Genomic DNA, 17,179 nt, shown 5'->3' with positions numbered 1-17,179 from the left:
CACAGGCTTGGTCCAGAGTCCCGTGAGGGTGGTAAACAGGCAGCTGCTCTTCGGCCGCAGCCACTGCCGCGTCTCCATAGCTCACAGGGGCGGACTGGCAAGTGCCCGGTCTCTTCAGCGACTGCGTGGAGGCTTGCTGTGCGGACTCGGCCAATGCCAGCGCCAACAGGCGGGCAACGTTTTTCGGAGGCGGTGGCGGTGGGATAAGAGACACTGAACTGACAGGCATGGCCTCCTGGGGGGGGTCATGGATAACTGCTCCTGGTGGGAAATTGGGAGAAAAAATGAGAGTGAAAAGGCAGCTTGTTATCCCATCTGTGGAAAGCCAACACTCCCCGTTTGGGCCCTAAAAAAAACAGGCCTTCCATATTTCAAAGTGGCAATCCACGGTCTTCCGTCCCACATGCAACATCTGCCGCAGAAACATCTGGATCGGAGGAACACTAACACCGGGAGGGGGTGAGGCCTGCCCCTCCTCGTGAGCTGCTACAACAAGCAGGTCCCCCACGTGGCTCAGGCAAGATGGCTTAGAACACAAGCTCCACAAGCTTGCGGATGGCTTAGGATGGTGTTGCCGGAGGAGGCTGGCTGGTTAACATGGAACGCTAAAATACAGGCATTTTACGAGAAGAGAAAGCAGAATCAAGAGCTACGAAGTTGTGCAAAAAAATATCCATGGATTCTGACTGTCCAAAGAGACCCGCGGACTCCATGGAGTCGGACGCAGGACCACCGGCCCTTCGCGGGTCTTGTTTGATTTTAGTGTCAGGCGCGGAGCACTCAGCACCACCCGGAACCGCATTCTCTTGGACTAAAGGGCGGTGTGAAGTGAATCTCTCCCTGACATGGCACAGGTGGCACTGGGGCATGGAGATCCTGCTCAGCTTAAAGAAAGAGCGGGGGAAAGCAAACGGTACCTGTCTGAGCCTGTCCAGAAGGTACAGCCTTACTCTGACCGTCGGACACGCACGGCTCCTCCTTCTCCTGTCCCGGCGCCTCGACCTCTGCGGCCGCTGCCACCACCACCGCCAGGCCTGGGGGCTGGACTCCAGGCTCACATCCTTCCAGGGCCTCCCTCTCGTTTGCCTTCACCTTTCCTACCTGGGGAGGGGATCTAGTTCCGACGGCACTTTCGTCCACACCTGTGTGCCAGGCGGGAGGAGATCGGGTCTGGGCTGCCGTGGCGGAGGCCATGGCGGAGGCCGTGGTGGAGGCTGTGGCGGAGGCCGCACCGATGACTTCCGACACCCGGGGGGGCAGGGTCACTGAAATGGGCTCAGATATGTTCATGGAAGGTGATTTGCCTAATTTCCGTCCGATTTTTGGCGAGAACGCGTAGACAACCTTCTCCGTGAAGGAGGACGGCTTGGTGGACTTCTCCTCGCTCGGGCTCAAGTCCAGGGTGAAGAAGGGGCTCGGGGTCTCCCGCAGAGGAGACATGGGCTCAGAACTGGCAGTGCTGCCCGGGGTCTGGGCCCGGCTGCCGCCGGCTTCCGAGTCCCTTTTATTTGCACTTGGCTTATCCTTGGGGTATCCCGTGGGGGAGTCTAGGAAGGCAGCGCCGCTCTCCGGGACCTCAGCCTCGGCCTTCGGGGGGCTGCACTGAAACGACATGGGGTCGAAATCCAGGCTGGCCACGCCCATGTCCGGCGGGCTCAGGTCCACATCCTCGGCCGAAGGGGGGGACACCAGGGCTGGGATGTGGAGCAGCCCCATGTCCTCCTCGCTCTCGTTGTCGTGGGGCAGGTTGTCGTAGGAATTGCAGCGGTTCCCCAGCATTTCTCCGTTGAAGGAGGCGCTCAGGGCGTCGCTGCTGGATCGCGGTCTCCTGGGCCGGAACAGCTTCGAGTCACCTGGGGAACGGACAACAGTCTCTCAGTGTGAATGTCACAGGGGCACCCCCACTGCTCCCCTACTGAGGACACACGGGGAAAGGAGAGGGCACGTCTCCTTTTCTTACGGGTCACTGTCTCTAGGGGCTCACAGATGGGGCCCCCGAGCCAAATGCTCAAGGACACGCACCTCTGACATGATGGGAGGGAGAAGGCAGCGGCTGTCGATTTCCATCGGAAAAGGACTCAGAGCTGCCAGGTTCTACCACTCGTCCAACACTGACTTCTGTTGTGACTTTAGGCGAGTTTTTTTTTTATTTCTTTTTATCTTATTTTATCACTAACCTCACACATGACTTCTGAGGCAAAATCAATCACTTTATTTTTATTATTTATTTTTAAAATATATTTTATGGATTTCAAAGAGGAAGGGAGAGGGAGAGGGAGAGATAGAAACATTAATGATGAGTTGATGGGCTGCCTCCTGCATGCCCCCTACTGGGGATCAAGCCTGAAACCCAGGCATGTGGCCCTGACAGGGAATTGAACCGTGCCCTCCTAGGGGTCAATGTTCAACCACTGAGCCACACCGTCCGGGTGGAATCATTTACTTTAAATAGTACTTTGGATACACAGCAGCAAAAGAGGTTTTTGTTTAGAGGGAAAAATTCTCATAACCCCCAAATTTCTAAAAATTAACTTCTCAGTTTAAAAAATCCCTACAATCCTATAAAGTATTAACATCTATTTAGTAAGGGATTCCTTTCAGATACTTAAACCAAAATAATTTCCTTCCCCCCCTCCTTAAGAGTGGGCTCCAAGTCTCTCAGGCAGGCAGTCCTCGAAAGTGGTGGAGGCCTCTGCAGATCACACTGCTTGATGCCATTGCCAAGCACCCTCCTGACAGAAGTCCTCTATCTCTGCATTCGATTACAATGGTGAGAGCTGCCGGAGTGAACATGTACCACCGAGAGGCAGAAACTGTCTTAATAAAAACATTCACTCATGCACTGGCCACGTGTAAAATGAATCCCCGCTTGAAAATTATCTTCTGCTTAATCCTAGCATCTACCCAGCCCACTACACTGCTCTGTGAAGCGTTCTCTTAACTAAAGTGAAATGGAAAATCCTGCAAAACCCACAAGATGTGGGACACCCAACTCCAGTGACATGTGAGGACTTGTTGAATCACAGCACAGTCACTGGCCAGTGGGGAGGTGCCCTTAGGGCAGTCGGTAAAGGAAGATGAGAAGGCTGATAGGACATCCCAGGATACCTCCAAAGAGCACGAATTGGGCATCAACAGCCTAAGGAAAACCCCTGGGCAATCAGGGTGGCTCTTGATTATTTTCTTAAAAGGGCCTTCTTTACAACCTGCCGCCTTCTCTACGAACTCTTTTCTAAAGGATTAGAAGCCAAAGATGACGGCAAGGATGTCCTACTTGCCATTACGTGGTTTTGTCAAAAGTTTTACTTCCCTCCAAGCCAACAATGAAGCCGTGCTTGTTCATTCTGAAAATCAGTGGCAACTATAACCCGACTGTAGACAGAAGCTAAAACTTACGTTCATAGCCTTTTAGTTTTGCTGTTCAAGTTACAATCCACCCTTTCTGCATGATTTAGCATACAACTCGGGTCCCCATTTTAAGCAGATTCACTGTACGTTGCCTTCTCCTGATAAGATTATCCTCCATAACTGATCTGATCTATGAAATTTAACATTAGGTTAGCCAAGTCTTCTAGTCTGAATATCAAAACTGCTTAATTGTATCCTTTGTAACACTGTGTTCTCACTGTGAAATCTAAGAAATACCAATAATATAATTTTTCACTGGGCATTAATAAATATAAATGGTTAACTTAAACCAATTCATCCATTCTTATGCAAATTGAACAGCAATTATGTCAAAAGTGAAGACATTAGAGACTGGTAACTATATTAAAACATCAATGGAAAATACTAAATAGATACTAGTATTCTTAAGAAGTAATGCTCTACGGCCTCTTTGCTAAGCATGTTTTTATAAAATACACTTGCTTGTTATGTTCTTTTCTGAAATACAGAATAAAACGACTGGTGCTTTTCCTCTTACCATCGACTGCATGGAGAGAAGTAAGAGACTCTTCACTCTTAGCTGATCGGAGGGTTCCCTCTGCCCGGCCACCTACAGAATCAAAACCAAACAGTGTGACATTTTAGTCATTATTACTGTGAAAAGGAGCAGTGTTTTTCTCTACACATACTTACACTTCCAAGAGCGATTAGTTGTACATTTTGACACCCATACTCAATTTAGCATCATGCTACATAATGTACTGTTGTTCTCAAGTGGTTGCCTATAGGAAAAATCTTTTCTAAAGGATTAAGAACTTGAGAATAGAGATGAATTTAAAAACATCTCCTTTTATATTTCCTAAAGAAGAGTGTGCTACCATCCTGGATTGAGGGTAGTCCTAAACCCAATGACTGGTGTGGTGTCCCTTTAAGAGCAGACCCAGAGAGACAGAGGAAAATGCTCTCTGAGGACTGAGGCGGAGCCTGGAGTGACGCCACCACAAGCCAAGGGATCAGGGTTCACACCTAGACATGGCCCTGCTGACACCGTGATCTCAGAGGTTAGCCTCCCGTACACAGCAACTCCTATTGGAGCGTGTTGGGCGTGGGTCCAGAGAAAGAAAAGAGACGCCGTGGCAGCAGGAGGAGGTGACCTGTCACGGGGACAGGGGCGGGGAAGGGCGCTGACCTTTCAGAGCCATGGCCTTCATCTCCGAGGGCTCGCTCTCATTGCGCTGCAGCTTCCGCTTGGAAACAGACGACGATTTCCCCAAGTTGAAAAAGGAGCGCCAGCTGCCCACAGGGGACTTCTTCATTTTGTTCTGAGGCCTCCTCCTGTGAGAGAGAAACACTTCTGCATTGAGATATCCAAGGGGCTCCCTTTACTTAGAGAAAATGAGCAAGTGATGGGAAGAACCGAAGCAGGAGAGCACAGCTGAGCACACACCCACCGGCACACGGTACACGGCACACGACTCAGGGCAGCCGTGCGGTGCAGCTGAGCGCGGAGTGGAACTGATGTATGGGTGTCCATACAGTGATTAGTTTCACAGGGTAGTGTTCACACAGACTGCCACACTGAGAACTGCCCTCACAATCAGGGAACTAAGAGTAAGGCATATTTGGGAATAGGAAATATTAACACTCCCAAACCAGAGTTAGGGAAAGTGATTTTAGGTGTGAGCAAAGTGAATGAAGCCAAACATGAAGAAAAGGATTAAGAACAGTAACTGACATAGACGGGATGCCAGGCGCTGTGCTAACTGCCTTCTATGTCATATCGCACTTACAGGAGATAAAGTCATATGAGGCGGGTACTACATTCTCATTTCACAGCTAAGCAAGTTACAACACTAAGACGTTTAGTGAACTGCCTTCATGTTATAAAGCCGGCCAATGAACTGTATCCTTTTTCCTAACCATTTTTTTCCTGTACAATGGACTCTCTTCTTTTTAAAACGACGTGGTGTTGCAATGCTTCTCGAGAAACATGTCTCTCATTCCCTAGGAAGTCTCACCCACCGTCAGAAGAGCACAGGACTGCCTGGGACTGGCCCAGAGCCGCTGCAGGAACAGAGTGATAGGAAAAACACAAAAGCAAAGGTAAAACCAAGAGGACAGCCAGCATGAGATCACACCGATGAGGATTTAATGAACGCTACCTCTCCAGCGGGAAATCGATGATGGTGTGAAATTTCCCCTGTAGCGCGGCGGGTCCTTCTCCTACTTCGATGTATTTGTTTTCCGTCACCAGCGGAGAACTGATCTGAGCTTGGGTTCTTGCCTGGGCTTCCTCCAATGTCAGCAGCTTGGTGGACGGAGAGGAAATGAGCAGGGACTTGGGCCTGGATAGAGAAGCTTTGGAAAGAAAGAAAAACAAGACAGTCAAACGTTTCGGCATGGGGCGGGGGAGGGAAAATGTAAATGTGTGAGTGTGAGGCTATCAACCTGCTTATCTGTCTATCCATCTACCTACCTACCTGTCTTGTTTCAAATTTTCTTCATTCTGTTTTTTAAGTGGCAAAAATAATAGGGCTTTATACTAAGTGAGGAATAGAAGGTGACATACCAGGTTGTTAGCAATCACACGCAATCACACACACACACACACACACACACACACACTTAGAATTCTTAAGTACTGTGGCCTTGCCTGGTATCACTCAGTATTTTTAGTTCTGGAAAGAATTTTTCTGCTGCTGCTCCATCTTACACCTTTACATCCACCAATAATAAGTAACACGGCATATTTTTTTAATGTGTCATGAACGTAGCCCACAAAAGGTCTAATATGTAGCATTAACAAAGTACCCAGAAAATAACTGTTAAATTGTGCATTTTAGGGAAATGGCCATAAATTAACTGCTTTCTACCAAAGACAGAGTCATGAAACCGAGATAAAAAATGCAGGCTTCACCCTAGCTGGTTTGGCTCAGTGGATAGGTCGGCCTACGGCCTGAAGGGTCCCGGGTTGCAGGCTCGATCCCCAGTAGGGGGTGTGCAGGAAGCAGCCTATCTATCAATGATTCTTCTCATCATTAACGTTTCTATCTATCTCTTCCTCGTCCTTCCTCTCTCTGAAATCAATAAAAACATTTTTTTTTTAATAAAAGGAGCCAATGAAAGAAGCAGGTGAAGGGTAATTTAAAAACCTGAAACATCAAGACTTCGAGAAGCATTTTTTTAAAACATATTTTATTGATTTTTCACAGAGAGGAAGGGAGAGGGTTAGAGAGTCAGAAACATCGATGAGCGAGAAACATCGACCAGCTGCCTCCTGCACACTCCCTAATGGGGATGTGCCCGCAACCAAGGTACATGCCCTTGACCGGACTGCCTTTTTTTTAAATCTTTCTTTATTGATTAAGGTATTACATGTGTCCTTATCCCCGCTTACCTCCCCCATCCCCGCAATCATGCCCTCACCGCCCTGGTGTCTGTGTCCATTGGTTATGCTTATATGTATGCATACAAGTCCTTTGGTAAATCCCACACCAACCAGAGTAAGAAAAATACTTTCACAGGCCTCAGCTAAGTGCCACTGGCCTGTTTTGGGGAGATGCGCATAAAAACAACAGATCAGTTTTACTTGAACAGGGGGTCCTTAAGGAACACTGATGAATTAGACTTTACAAGGTGATTGGATCTACTTAAGGTCAAATGTCAAATGCAACTTACCTGAGCAGGTTTGGAGCCCAAACAATTGCTAGGTTTTTTGCATGCATATTTGTGATGGAACAATAGTCAGCGAGAAGTGACAAGTGTCTCATGAGGAACTCCAGTGTCCTGGAAAACGAAACACAACAACTCTAAAACCCATCATGTAGCAGTACAGAGCATAACAACTCAACGAACTCGTAATGTTCGATGGCAAAATGGAAACAGGACCATACAAACCCCAGCAAATTGTATGCTGTGTACTAGGTTTAAACATTATTACCACAGAACTGTCAGAAGATCAGTATGAATTTTATACCTAGGTGTAATAACCACATCTACTGATACTATGGAAAACGTCTAAGGCGAGAAACAAGCTTCTGACAGGACTGGCTCTGAGAAAACAGCCTGAGTTTTTAAAAAACCATTAGCGTATTTGCTCCTGCTGCCAGACACCTGGTTTCAAGACACCAGGGACATGAACCACCCCCCTCCGGCGTCTAGACCAACGATTCCGTGAAGTTATGCTGCTCTAGTTGCGGCAGACATGCTCTGTGTGGCTTGGACACATTTTGAAAAACAAAGGAAGGCCCGGCCAGCGTGGCTCAGTGAATGTGTTGACCTATGAACCAGGAGGTCATGGTTTGATTCCTTGGTCAGGGCACATGCCTAGGTTGTGGGCTCGAATCCCAGGATGGGGAGGCAGGAGGCAGCCGATCAATGATTCCCTTTCATCATTGATGTTTCTCTCTCTCTCTCCCTCTCCCTTCCTCTCTAAAAGCCATATATATACACATATATATGTATATGTGTGTGTGTGTGTGTATATATATATATATATAATGTATAATTTTTTTTTTAAAAAAAAGGAGGGTTGCAAAAAAGAAAACCAGCAAACAGGCACCCAGCAGTGAGTCCATATTTTGGATTCAAGAAATTCACAAGTCTGCACACTTGTGGCCAGACATCCTAGTACCTTCAGCAATATTTCTCAGTATCGCAAAACAAACACACAATGAGACAGGTTTAGTCAACCATCCATTTGCTCACTCATGTATTCATTCATTCAACATTTATTAAAGCCTACTGCATGCCAACTACTGTGCCAGGCCCTGGGGATACACAGATAAATAAATAGAAATGTATGGACAAATGGCGTGGCTCAGTGGTTGAACTTTGATCTGTGAACCAGGAGGCCAGAGTCAGGGCACATGCCCGGGTTGCAGGCTCAATCCCCAGTGGGGTGTGCAAGAGCAGGCAATCAATGATTTACTCTCATCATTCATGTTTCTCTCTCTTTCCCCCTCTCCCTTCCTCTCTGAAATCAATAAAAATATACAAATAAATAAATAGTTGCAACTCCAAGAAAACTTAGCCAGTCAGCAGCCCATAGGATGAAAACCCGTGGCTGGAATTCTGCACGGGGTTTACCTGTAGTGTGGCGGGGGCAGCTGCTGGATGACGTCATGGATCTTGATCAGCCTTTCTTCATCTGTCGCTGCTGAGACAGCGTCCTGCAACCATCGCAATGCGACATCAACCAGTGGACTTTGTTGGTAAAAATCAAAGCTCTCCACTTACAATTTAGCTTTTCTTCACTCTCAGGTAAATCATTCTATCTACTCTTTGGCGCTGAGCGATGAGGAAACAAACACCATACAGCATCAAGGAAGTAAACCTCCCCCCACACTATGTGGACATTGAAATCTATTAAAAGATAATTTTTTAAAAAACTTTATGGTCACCAGTATTAAGTGTGATAAGAGTAGTGGCTCAAAGTCAGAAACTAAAAGAATGAAAATGTGAAATCAGCCAAAACTAGGAACCCGTAGCAGTGACTGGTTTTTTCTGTTGTTGTTGATTTTTGTTTTTTTCCTTTAAAGGAGTCATTTTAGGCATGGAACTATTTCTTACCTGGCCAAAACAATTTTTACACATTTTGAACAAAAGTCCAAGGAGGACTTGATTTAAAAGTGACTGGTACTCACTGAAAATTTCTCATACAGCTGGTAGGTGAGCAGAGGGTTTGGGAGCTCTCGGAAATACAGCTTGCAGAGGGAGCCCACGGAATGGATGTCCTGAACATAGGGTTCTTTTGTCAAGTCGGGGACATGTTCAGAGTCAAATTCATGGCTAACAAAGACAGCAGGGTGACAAAATTATTTTATTAAAGGAAAAGCAAGAATATTTGGGAAAGCACAGACCCAAATAAAATATATAACAAATAAATATAAATGTATAGACAAATGTGAATGGATATGTTTACCTCAGTGAATTAATGTTTTTTTCCAGCAGTAATTGGATGTTTGATCATACGTGTTTTTCTATGTGAAAATTAAGGGCATAGCTTTAATATTAAGATGGACAACAATCTCTGAAATGCTTATGAATGAGCAGCTCTTAATACACAGATCGAAAAACAGGACTCAGCTCCTCAGGGTTTGAATCTGTGAGATTTTGGCAATTCTGGAGACTAGGACAGAGTGGCAGCTGGTCCATGAATAACCCTGCCCGGAAACCCCTTAGCTACAGGAAGTATGGCCCAGGAGTGGTTTATTAAAGACGGGTAAGAAAGCCAGAGACAACATCCAATCTCCAGCCAACACCACACTGTAACAGACGGTAAAATCTGTAGCACTGAAGTGAATGGAATAAAGGTTGCGTTCAGAAAGCGAGGGCAGGTTACGCTCACTCTCCAGGAGGTCAATTAATATTAATCTACAGGCACGAGACCACTCATCAACCCAGAGGATTAGTGTTTGTGGATTTATCAGTGAATATGAGGTTTGCTGCACGTGAACGACTGAAATTGTTCTTAGTACCAGAATCAGGTGAAGTACTTTCCAATATGTATTCCTGAAAACAGAGGTGAGCTCTGCAGTCAATTAGGATATTAAAAACCCCCGTAGAGTAAACGGCAATTTCCATTCACCACAGTGAAAATGGAAGAAAAATAACACATTAAGAATAGACCCGAAGCTAAGAGATTGAGCAAAAATAAAATCTCTGTTGCTGGTGTAAAGGACACCGTGATTTTGGGGAAGATAATGAGACAGGATGTGAAATGCGTAACACGTGCAGACCTGAGCATAGAATACAGAACAGGTATTCAAGGAGATCAGAAAGTTTCCCTCGTCAATTTTAATTAGGAATGAAAGACTAATTCTATTAATTCTATTCTGATAATGTAAACTTCATCTGCCATGGTTGTCATGGGTTCAAGTTCAATAGCTAAAATCATCAACTATTGTAAAGGGAAGACACAAGGACTGACAAAGTGAAGAGGGCATGTGTTCTGATGCTGTAAATGGCATTTAGGAAAATACACACAGAGAACAATACGTATAGTGTTGCCTATTTTTTCTAAACTATGGTCATCAATGTAAGAGATTTAATTCTGAATTTCATTTTAATGAATTACAACAGGAATGAAAAAGGAAATGCCATAGCAGGTTTTACCGTAGCCTCTGGATATTGGAGGCAACGCCAGAGAGGCGATATATTCCGTCCACAATGCCATATCTCTCGATGAATGCCGTACAGCTCTGAAGAACCTGGGGGACTGAAGAGTAATGTTAAAGACGTGGGTTAGATGGGAAGGACTCCGCAGAAAATGAGAGTATCTTAGTTCTCATCAGCAAAATAAAATGTGTGAGTTAAAGTTACAGGGGTGGAATTTTAATCTACTACAAAAAATGAAGAGGGCATGTTTACTTAATTTCACATCTCAACAGATTAACTGCAATTTTTCACTTTTAAAAGAGTTTCTTTTATCTTTTCATAGTCAATGCTAATTCTATTTTTAATCTAGTAAATAAAACACCAACATAACACAAAGGTCAAGGCAATTTCAAGTAGATAAGACCTTAATTTCCTGCCTATCTTTACATTATAAGTACTGACCTTTTGACTTAATATTATCAGCTCCTTATAAAGGGCGCCCCAACAGTAAGTTGAAAGAAAAGATGGGGACTGTCTGGTTACTTCACTGAATATCTGACACAAATGGCCAACTATTTGGGGCCTACCATGTAAAAAAGGATGTTCAAACTATATGATAAAGCTCTTTTTTTATTGTTTTATTGCTTAAAGTATTACAAAGGGTATTACATATGTGTCCTTTTTTTTTCTCCGCCCTTGACAGTCCTCTGGCCTCCCCTATCCGCCCCCCCGCCCCCACCCAGTGTCTTATGTCCATTGGTTATGCTTATAGGCATGCATACAAGTCCTTCGGTTGATCTCTTACCCCCCTCTCTCCTGCCCCCCAACCTCTTTTTATAACCATTCAAAAATGTACAGCAGCTGAAATTGAACTTTGTTTTGCAATACAGGCTGGTAAATTTTTAGTAACTTCCATTTGATACTTTTAGTTCAAATCCCCGAAAAGCAGTGCTTGGACGAACACTATTTGGTTGCAGTGAACGACTATACTAGGGATGAAACACACAGGAGTGGTGAATAAAATGATATTTAAGAAGATACTGTTAGGTAATGTATTGCACGTATAGTATGCAGTAAGTCCTCACTTAACGTTGTTAAGGATTCTGAAACTTTAAGTGAAATGGCATATAATGGAATCAGTTTTACAATAGGCTGATTGAACCAAACAAGAGTTCCTACACCGGCATCTCACCCACATTATAACAAAATGATGCTGGAAGAAATGATGTTATTCGAGGACTTGCTGTACATCATGATTAGACCTGCAGACTTTTCCTTGGTTTTCCTGCCTTTTGTTGTCCTTCCTGCATTTTACCTTTTAAATTGTCACATCCTATATCTTGCATTTAAAACAAGCTTCTTAGCTTTAAATGAGTTTTTTTAAGCAGCTATATTACTGAATATGTAACATGTGCCAGGCTACATGCTTTAGAATGGACACCCTCACTTAAATCTCATGGAAATCCTATGAAAAAGTTGTTTCATCTAGGGGTGGAGGCTCCCAGCAGCATCTGTGCGGCGTTATTAGAAAATGCATCGTGACTTTTTGTTGGGAAAATATGATTAACTAAGGAATTAATTTCAGAGGTTATTTGGACCTTGTTTGTTCGTTTTTACCCCCCAAGTGCGCTCTGATTATAAAATTCCTGTTTGTTTTTTCTAACTATTGTAAAAAATAGTTGGAAAAAAAGCTCAAACACAGAAGTAAGTTCAGACTACAGAGTTTCCTCACCTTGAGTTTTAAATAGATTTTATATTTTGTGCCAAATATCATTTTACCGAGTGTCCTAACCAAGTTCTTGCCTTTTTGTTTAAAGAAATCTCATTTGAAATTTCATTGTAAGGAAATTCAGTTTCAGATATGTGCAACAAATAAAACAAGTCCTATACGAAACCAATGACGTTTGAAAACGGTTCCACTAGAATAGATTTTATCATCGTTACGGAATGAATGAACACTATACTTATTAAACCTGTTTGTTGCCTTCTTAAATCTTGGCCACCATCCTCTCCTTTCGTACTTATAAAGAATGAAAACACACCAGAAACTTCTAAGTACAACTAAAATGTGCTGAATCGATGTGTGAAAGCTAATGAGCATGGCAAATAAACTGGAAAACATTCCCTCATATTAATGATCACATTCAAGCAACCTTGAACAACAACAACAAAAAGAAATACAAAAAGAAAAAGAAACAAAAAAACAGCTGACTCCATCACTCAGGGTGCAACAGTAAATGACAAATTAGTTTGATCTATCCAAAAAAAGTACCATGTGGGGAGATTTTTTTAAAAAACTGGTTCTGTGAGTAACTGTGCTATAACCTTTAATTAACTCAATTATAAGTATTGTGGTTTGTGGGAGCTGAAACTGTAGGATCATCCTGAGTGAATTCTGACACCAGGGATCACAAATAAGAGGATTTTTGAAAGGCCTTGTCAGGCTCCTACGCGAATGCTTACAACACCGAGCTACAGGAGAAACGGGTCAGGCTTCTCTCTTGATCCCACAGGGAGGTGCTCACAAGTTCAGAAAGTGTTAACAGGATAAGCTCTCCATAAAGTCGATTATTCACTCGGAATACAATCCAGAGAATGAGTCACGTAGCAAAACATTCTACTGATGTGGGCTTCCTTCTTAGAAAAATCTGGTGCATAATCTATTGTATATATTTATGTTTTCTATTTTGTATATTTTAAAGTCCCCACTAATAGGGTAATCATGAGGAAGAATGATCACACATATTATATATCTATCCATATTTGTATCTCTTCTTGCCTCACAATTACATATATAAAATATCAACACATCATTCTTCCTCCTCAGGATTATTCTGTTTTCACTCAGACTCTTAAATATCCTATTTAATAAAAGGCTAATATGCAAATCGACCGAACGGCGGAACGACTGGTCACTATGATGTGCACTGACCACCAGGGGGGAAAAGGTCAAATGTAGGAGCTGCCACCTGGTGGTCAGCGCGCTCCCACAGGGGGAGCACTGCTCAGCCAGAAGCCGGGCTCATGGCTGGTGAGCACAGCGCCGGTGGGGGGAGCCTCTCCTGCTTCCGCAGCAGCGCTAAGGATGTCTGACTGCCAGCGGGGAATGGGCTTAAGCTGTCAGTTGGGCATCCCCCAAGGGCTCCTGGACTGCGAGAGGGTGCAGGCCGGGATGAGGGACCACCTCCCACCCCCAAGTGCATGAATTTCATGCACTGGGCCTCTAGTTACATATAATATATATTCAATTCTATTGTTTTAATTTAAGCTTTGAAATAGTCTCTCTCTCTCTTTCTATATATGCACATATGTTATGACGAGTTATAGACTATATACAATACATATAAAGTCTCAAAATCTTAAAAAACTTTAATTCCTCACACATTTATTGATTCAAAGACAAATTAATAAATCAATTTAATATTAAAAACCATTTTCTTTCCTAATTAAAATTTTAGTTGATAAACTTTAAAAGTTTCTCTGTGTTAATTTAGTCTTTATTAAATATTCAAATTATTTCTGTCATATGAATATTTATTCATCATTGTTATCATCCCCAATAAAGAGGAAATTATTCTAAAATACCAGCTAGAATGTATGTGACCTCAGTCTTCAAGGTTTATTAAATTACAATTATGCTCTAATGTCACAAATTAACTTTTTTTCTTTTTTGTTTTTCTAATCACTTGAACAGACTTTCTCCTCTGGATCAGCCTTTAGCAGAGTTCTCTTCCATGACTATTAAATTAATTTCTAACATTCTACTAGTATTTTTTCTACTTTTTAATTAAAAAGGCAGGAAAACTATGAAAAAAATTACCAAGTTTCCACATGTAATATGCCACCACAATTATATTTATTTTATATATCTTCTAAGTATCCATACATTTAAAAAAGGTAAACTTGCCCTGGCCGGCTTGGCTCAGTGGATAGAGCATCAGCCTGCGGACTGAAGGGTCCCAGGTTCGATTCCGGCCAAGGGTACAAACCTGGGTTGCAGGCTCGATCCCCAGTGGGGTGGCGTGCAGGAGGCAGCCGATCAATGATTCTCTCTCATCACTGATGTTTCTCTCTCTCTCTCCTCCCTTCCTCTCTGAAATCAATAAAGAAATATATTTAAAAAAATAAAAAATAAAAAGGTAAACTTACTGTTTATGTATAACACTAGAGGCCCAAAGCACGAATACTGGTGGGGTCCCTTGGCCTGGCTTGCGGGGATTGGGCCAAAACCAGCTCTCCGACATCCCCTGAGGGGTTCTGGATTGCAAGAGGGTGGTTCTCGGGTGATGCACCCTGGAATTGGTGATGCTCCCTCTTCTCTGGTTCTGGGTGCATTACCTGAGAACCGCAGCTGCCAAGTCACCGCAGCTCGGTAGCTCCTGCATTGAGCATCTGCCTCCTGGTGTTCATTGCGCATCACAGCTATTGGTCGGACGGTCGGACAGGCCTTTATATATATATATATTTATCGATTTTTCAAATTTCCACACTGTACTCAAATTTACAATTTTAACACCTTCAATTTATGGTTCAAAAGTGAATACTCAAGTTTTTTGCTCTCATACTTAATGCTATAATGAACATTTTTGTTTATATTGAAATATAACCTTAGGATAAATCCCTAAGGGGAACTGCTACATGAAAAGAACACTATTAAAAAAAAAAAAAGTTTCTTGCTGTGAAGTACCAAAATGTTTTTTCAAAAAATTAACAATTCACCACGCTACCTGAAATCAACAGCTTTTGTCTATTGATAAAATTGCTGCTGCCTTACTGGTACTGGATTTGTGAAAATTAATACACAGAAATATTATTTAAAAGGCAGTCAGGAGGCTAGAAGAGAGAACTTTTATGCACCTGTCACTTCACACACACTCCTGACCCCAACAAGAAACATACCTTTCACCTCCAACAGAAAGTGATTTTTTTGTCACAGGAAGTGATACTTGATCACCTCAGCAGGAGTAAAAGGCTCCTCCTTTCCCAGGAACAGCTCAACCAATGGGAGATTGCCAAAACTCAGCCAATGAAAAGTCACTATACTTTGTACTTTCAGTATCCTCCAATGGGCACTAGGTTTACAATAGCCCCGCCCCCAATCCATTAAAAAGGCATTCTCCCCTTTGTTTCCCTAGACTTGGGCATGGTTCTCAGTTAGACTACATGTCCTAAACTGTAATTCTTTGTTGTTCCTGAATAAACACATTTTGCTAGAGAAATGTATAGCTGTCCGTTTGGTTACAGTTAATATGATCATAATTTAGAAAAGCACCTTTATTATATTAATGATGTTTATCAATATAAAATATCTCAAAATGGCTCGAAAATACATTTTCATGGCTACCGATGAGAATAAACACTTTTCTGTATTTTGTTTACTGTAATGATATTTACACTACTTTTCATCAGTGGTCTTAAAAAAATACAACGGGTATTCTCATCAGGATTTAGAATTTTACAAATCATCTATTTCTGGTACTTATCAACATTATAGGTACTTTGGATACTACTTTAATACTCTAGCTTATCTACTGGTAGAAGGAAGTGCATTTTTTTTTAAATCAAAAGAAAACCCCATTTTTCTTTCTTCTTATCTATTCATTCCCCTCTATCCATTCACACCACCCACTGAATTCTTGAATCGGAACTTGATTTACAGGGAACGAAATGAAAAATTTTAGATATAAAAGTTGGGAGACTGGGCTTGGTATTTTATAGCCTCAAAACTATGGCTATATTTTTCAAACAAGAAGTTAAGTAAATATTTTAGAACAAAATGTGGGAGGGGAAAGCTGGCTGAGAAAGCTAACTGGACAGATATAAAAATAACACCAACTGACCGTGCTTCCCGCGAATGTCTTGCTCTTCCCAAAGAGATCAGAGTATCTGATTCAAAGTACCTTCTCAGACCCAGCTTTATTCTCAGCTCCCCCAGAACTAAGATAAGGACCCAAGAATGTTCAATACCTGCTGCCGAACTTAAATGGAACAGAAATTACTTGCCTAATCTATTGCACAATTGGTTCTAGAAAATCAATATGCAGGGGTTAGAAACTAGAATGATAAGAGTAGAGAATGGATGTTTACCTTCAAAACCAGAATTGAGAAGGTGCTCCCCCAGGTCACAACCAAACACCCTCTCTTTCAAGATCCCCCGCTGCTTCAGCTTCTGTTTTGTTGGTCGAGACTTCATGAATGTGCGTAAGAAAGTGATGAGCTTGCCGTGCTTCTTAGACACTGAAAAACAGGGATGAGGGAAAAACATCTTAGTTGTGGCAAGAGGTTACATTTTTACTTAGTATGAAAAGAAATGGAGGTCTTGACCGGTTGACTGCAAATCATGTATTAAAAGTACACTTTATATTCTGTAGAAATTTTCAGCAGAAGTTTAGGAAACAGTTATTTATAAAGAACATCACAATTTTGCACTGTCCTCTCACCAGTCTGTGATTTGACTTGATGGGACTGTGAGCAACTGTAAGTCTTGTAATCCATGACATCTAAACCAAGCTTGGTGAACCAGCCATTTCCCCAATGCATACCTACGGATGCCCCAGGATTATGACTGGTATCTAAACTTTACTCTAATATGTCACTTTCGAGACCTTCATAATAACTGGGCCTGGAAACGTTGGGAATGTGGTTTTTACTTCCTAGTCAATTTCTAAAATATTTTACTTGGTGGTTAGAAATT

At 42.8% G+C, this 17,179-nt stretch overlaps 1 protein-coding gene across 1 annotated transcript in view; it reads right to left on the bottom strand.

Moving 5' to 3' along the window:
* Positions 1 to 17,179, bottom strand: part of ARHGAP32 (Rho GTPase activating protein 32) — a 104,460-nt gene that overhangs the window by 5,527 nt on the left and 81,754 nt on the right. The window contains 11 exon segments of the mRNA XM_006775092.2: positions 8 to 261; positions 918 to 1,853; positions 3,926 to 3,997; positions 4,577 to 4,722; positions 5,550 to 5,827; positions 6,199 to 6,256; positions 7,066 to 7,173; positions 8,476 to 8,558; positions 9,033 to 9,177; positions 10,504 to 10,606; positions 16,573 to 16,722. Of these exon segments, the coding sequence (XP_006775155.1) occupies positions 8 to 261; positions 918 to 1,853; positions 3,926 to 3,997; positions 4,577 to 4,722; positions 5,550 to 5,827; positions 6,199 to 6,256; positions 7,066 to 7,173; positions 8,476 to 8,558; positions 9,033 to 9,177; positions 10,504 to 10,606; positions 16,573 to 16,722 (2,333 nt within the window).

The sequence above is a fragment of the Myotis davidii genome, unplaced genomic scaffold (assembly GCF_000327345.1).
Source record: "Myotis davidii unplaced genomic scaffold, ASM32734v1 scaffold148, whole genome shotgun sequence".
NCBI lineage: Eukaryota > Metazoa > Chordata > Mammalia > Chiroptera > Vespertilionidae > Myotis > Myotis davidii.
The sequence above is the reverse complement of the archived record's forward strand: the minus strand, read 5'-3'. Positions and strand labels throughout refer to the sequence as shown.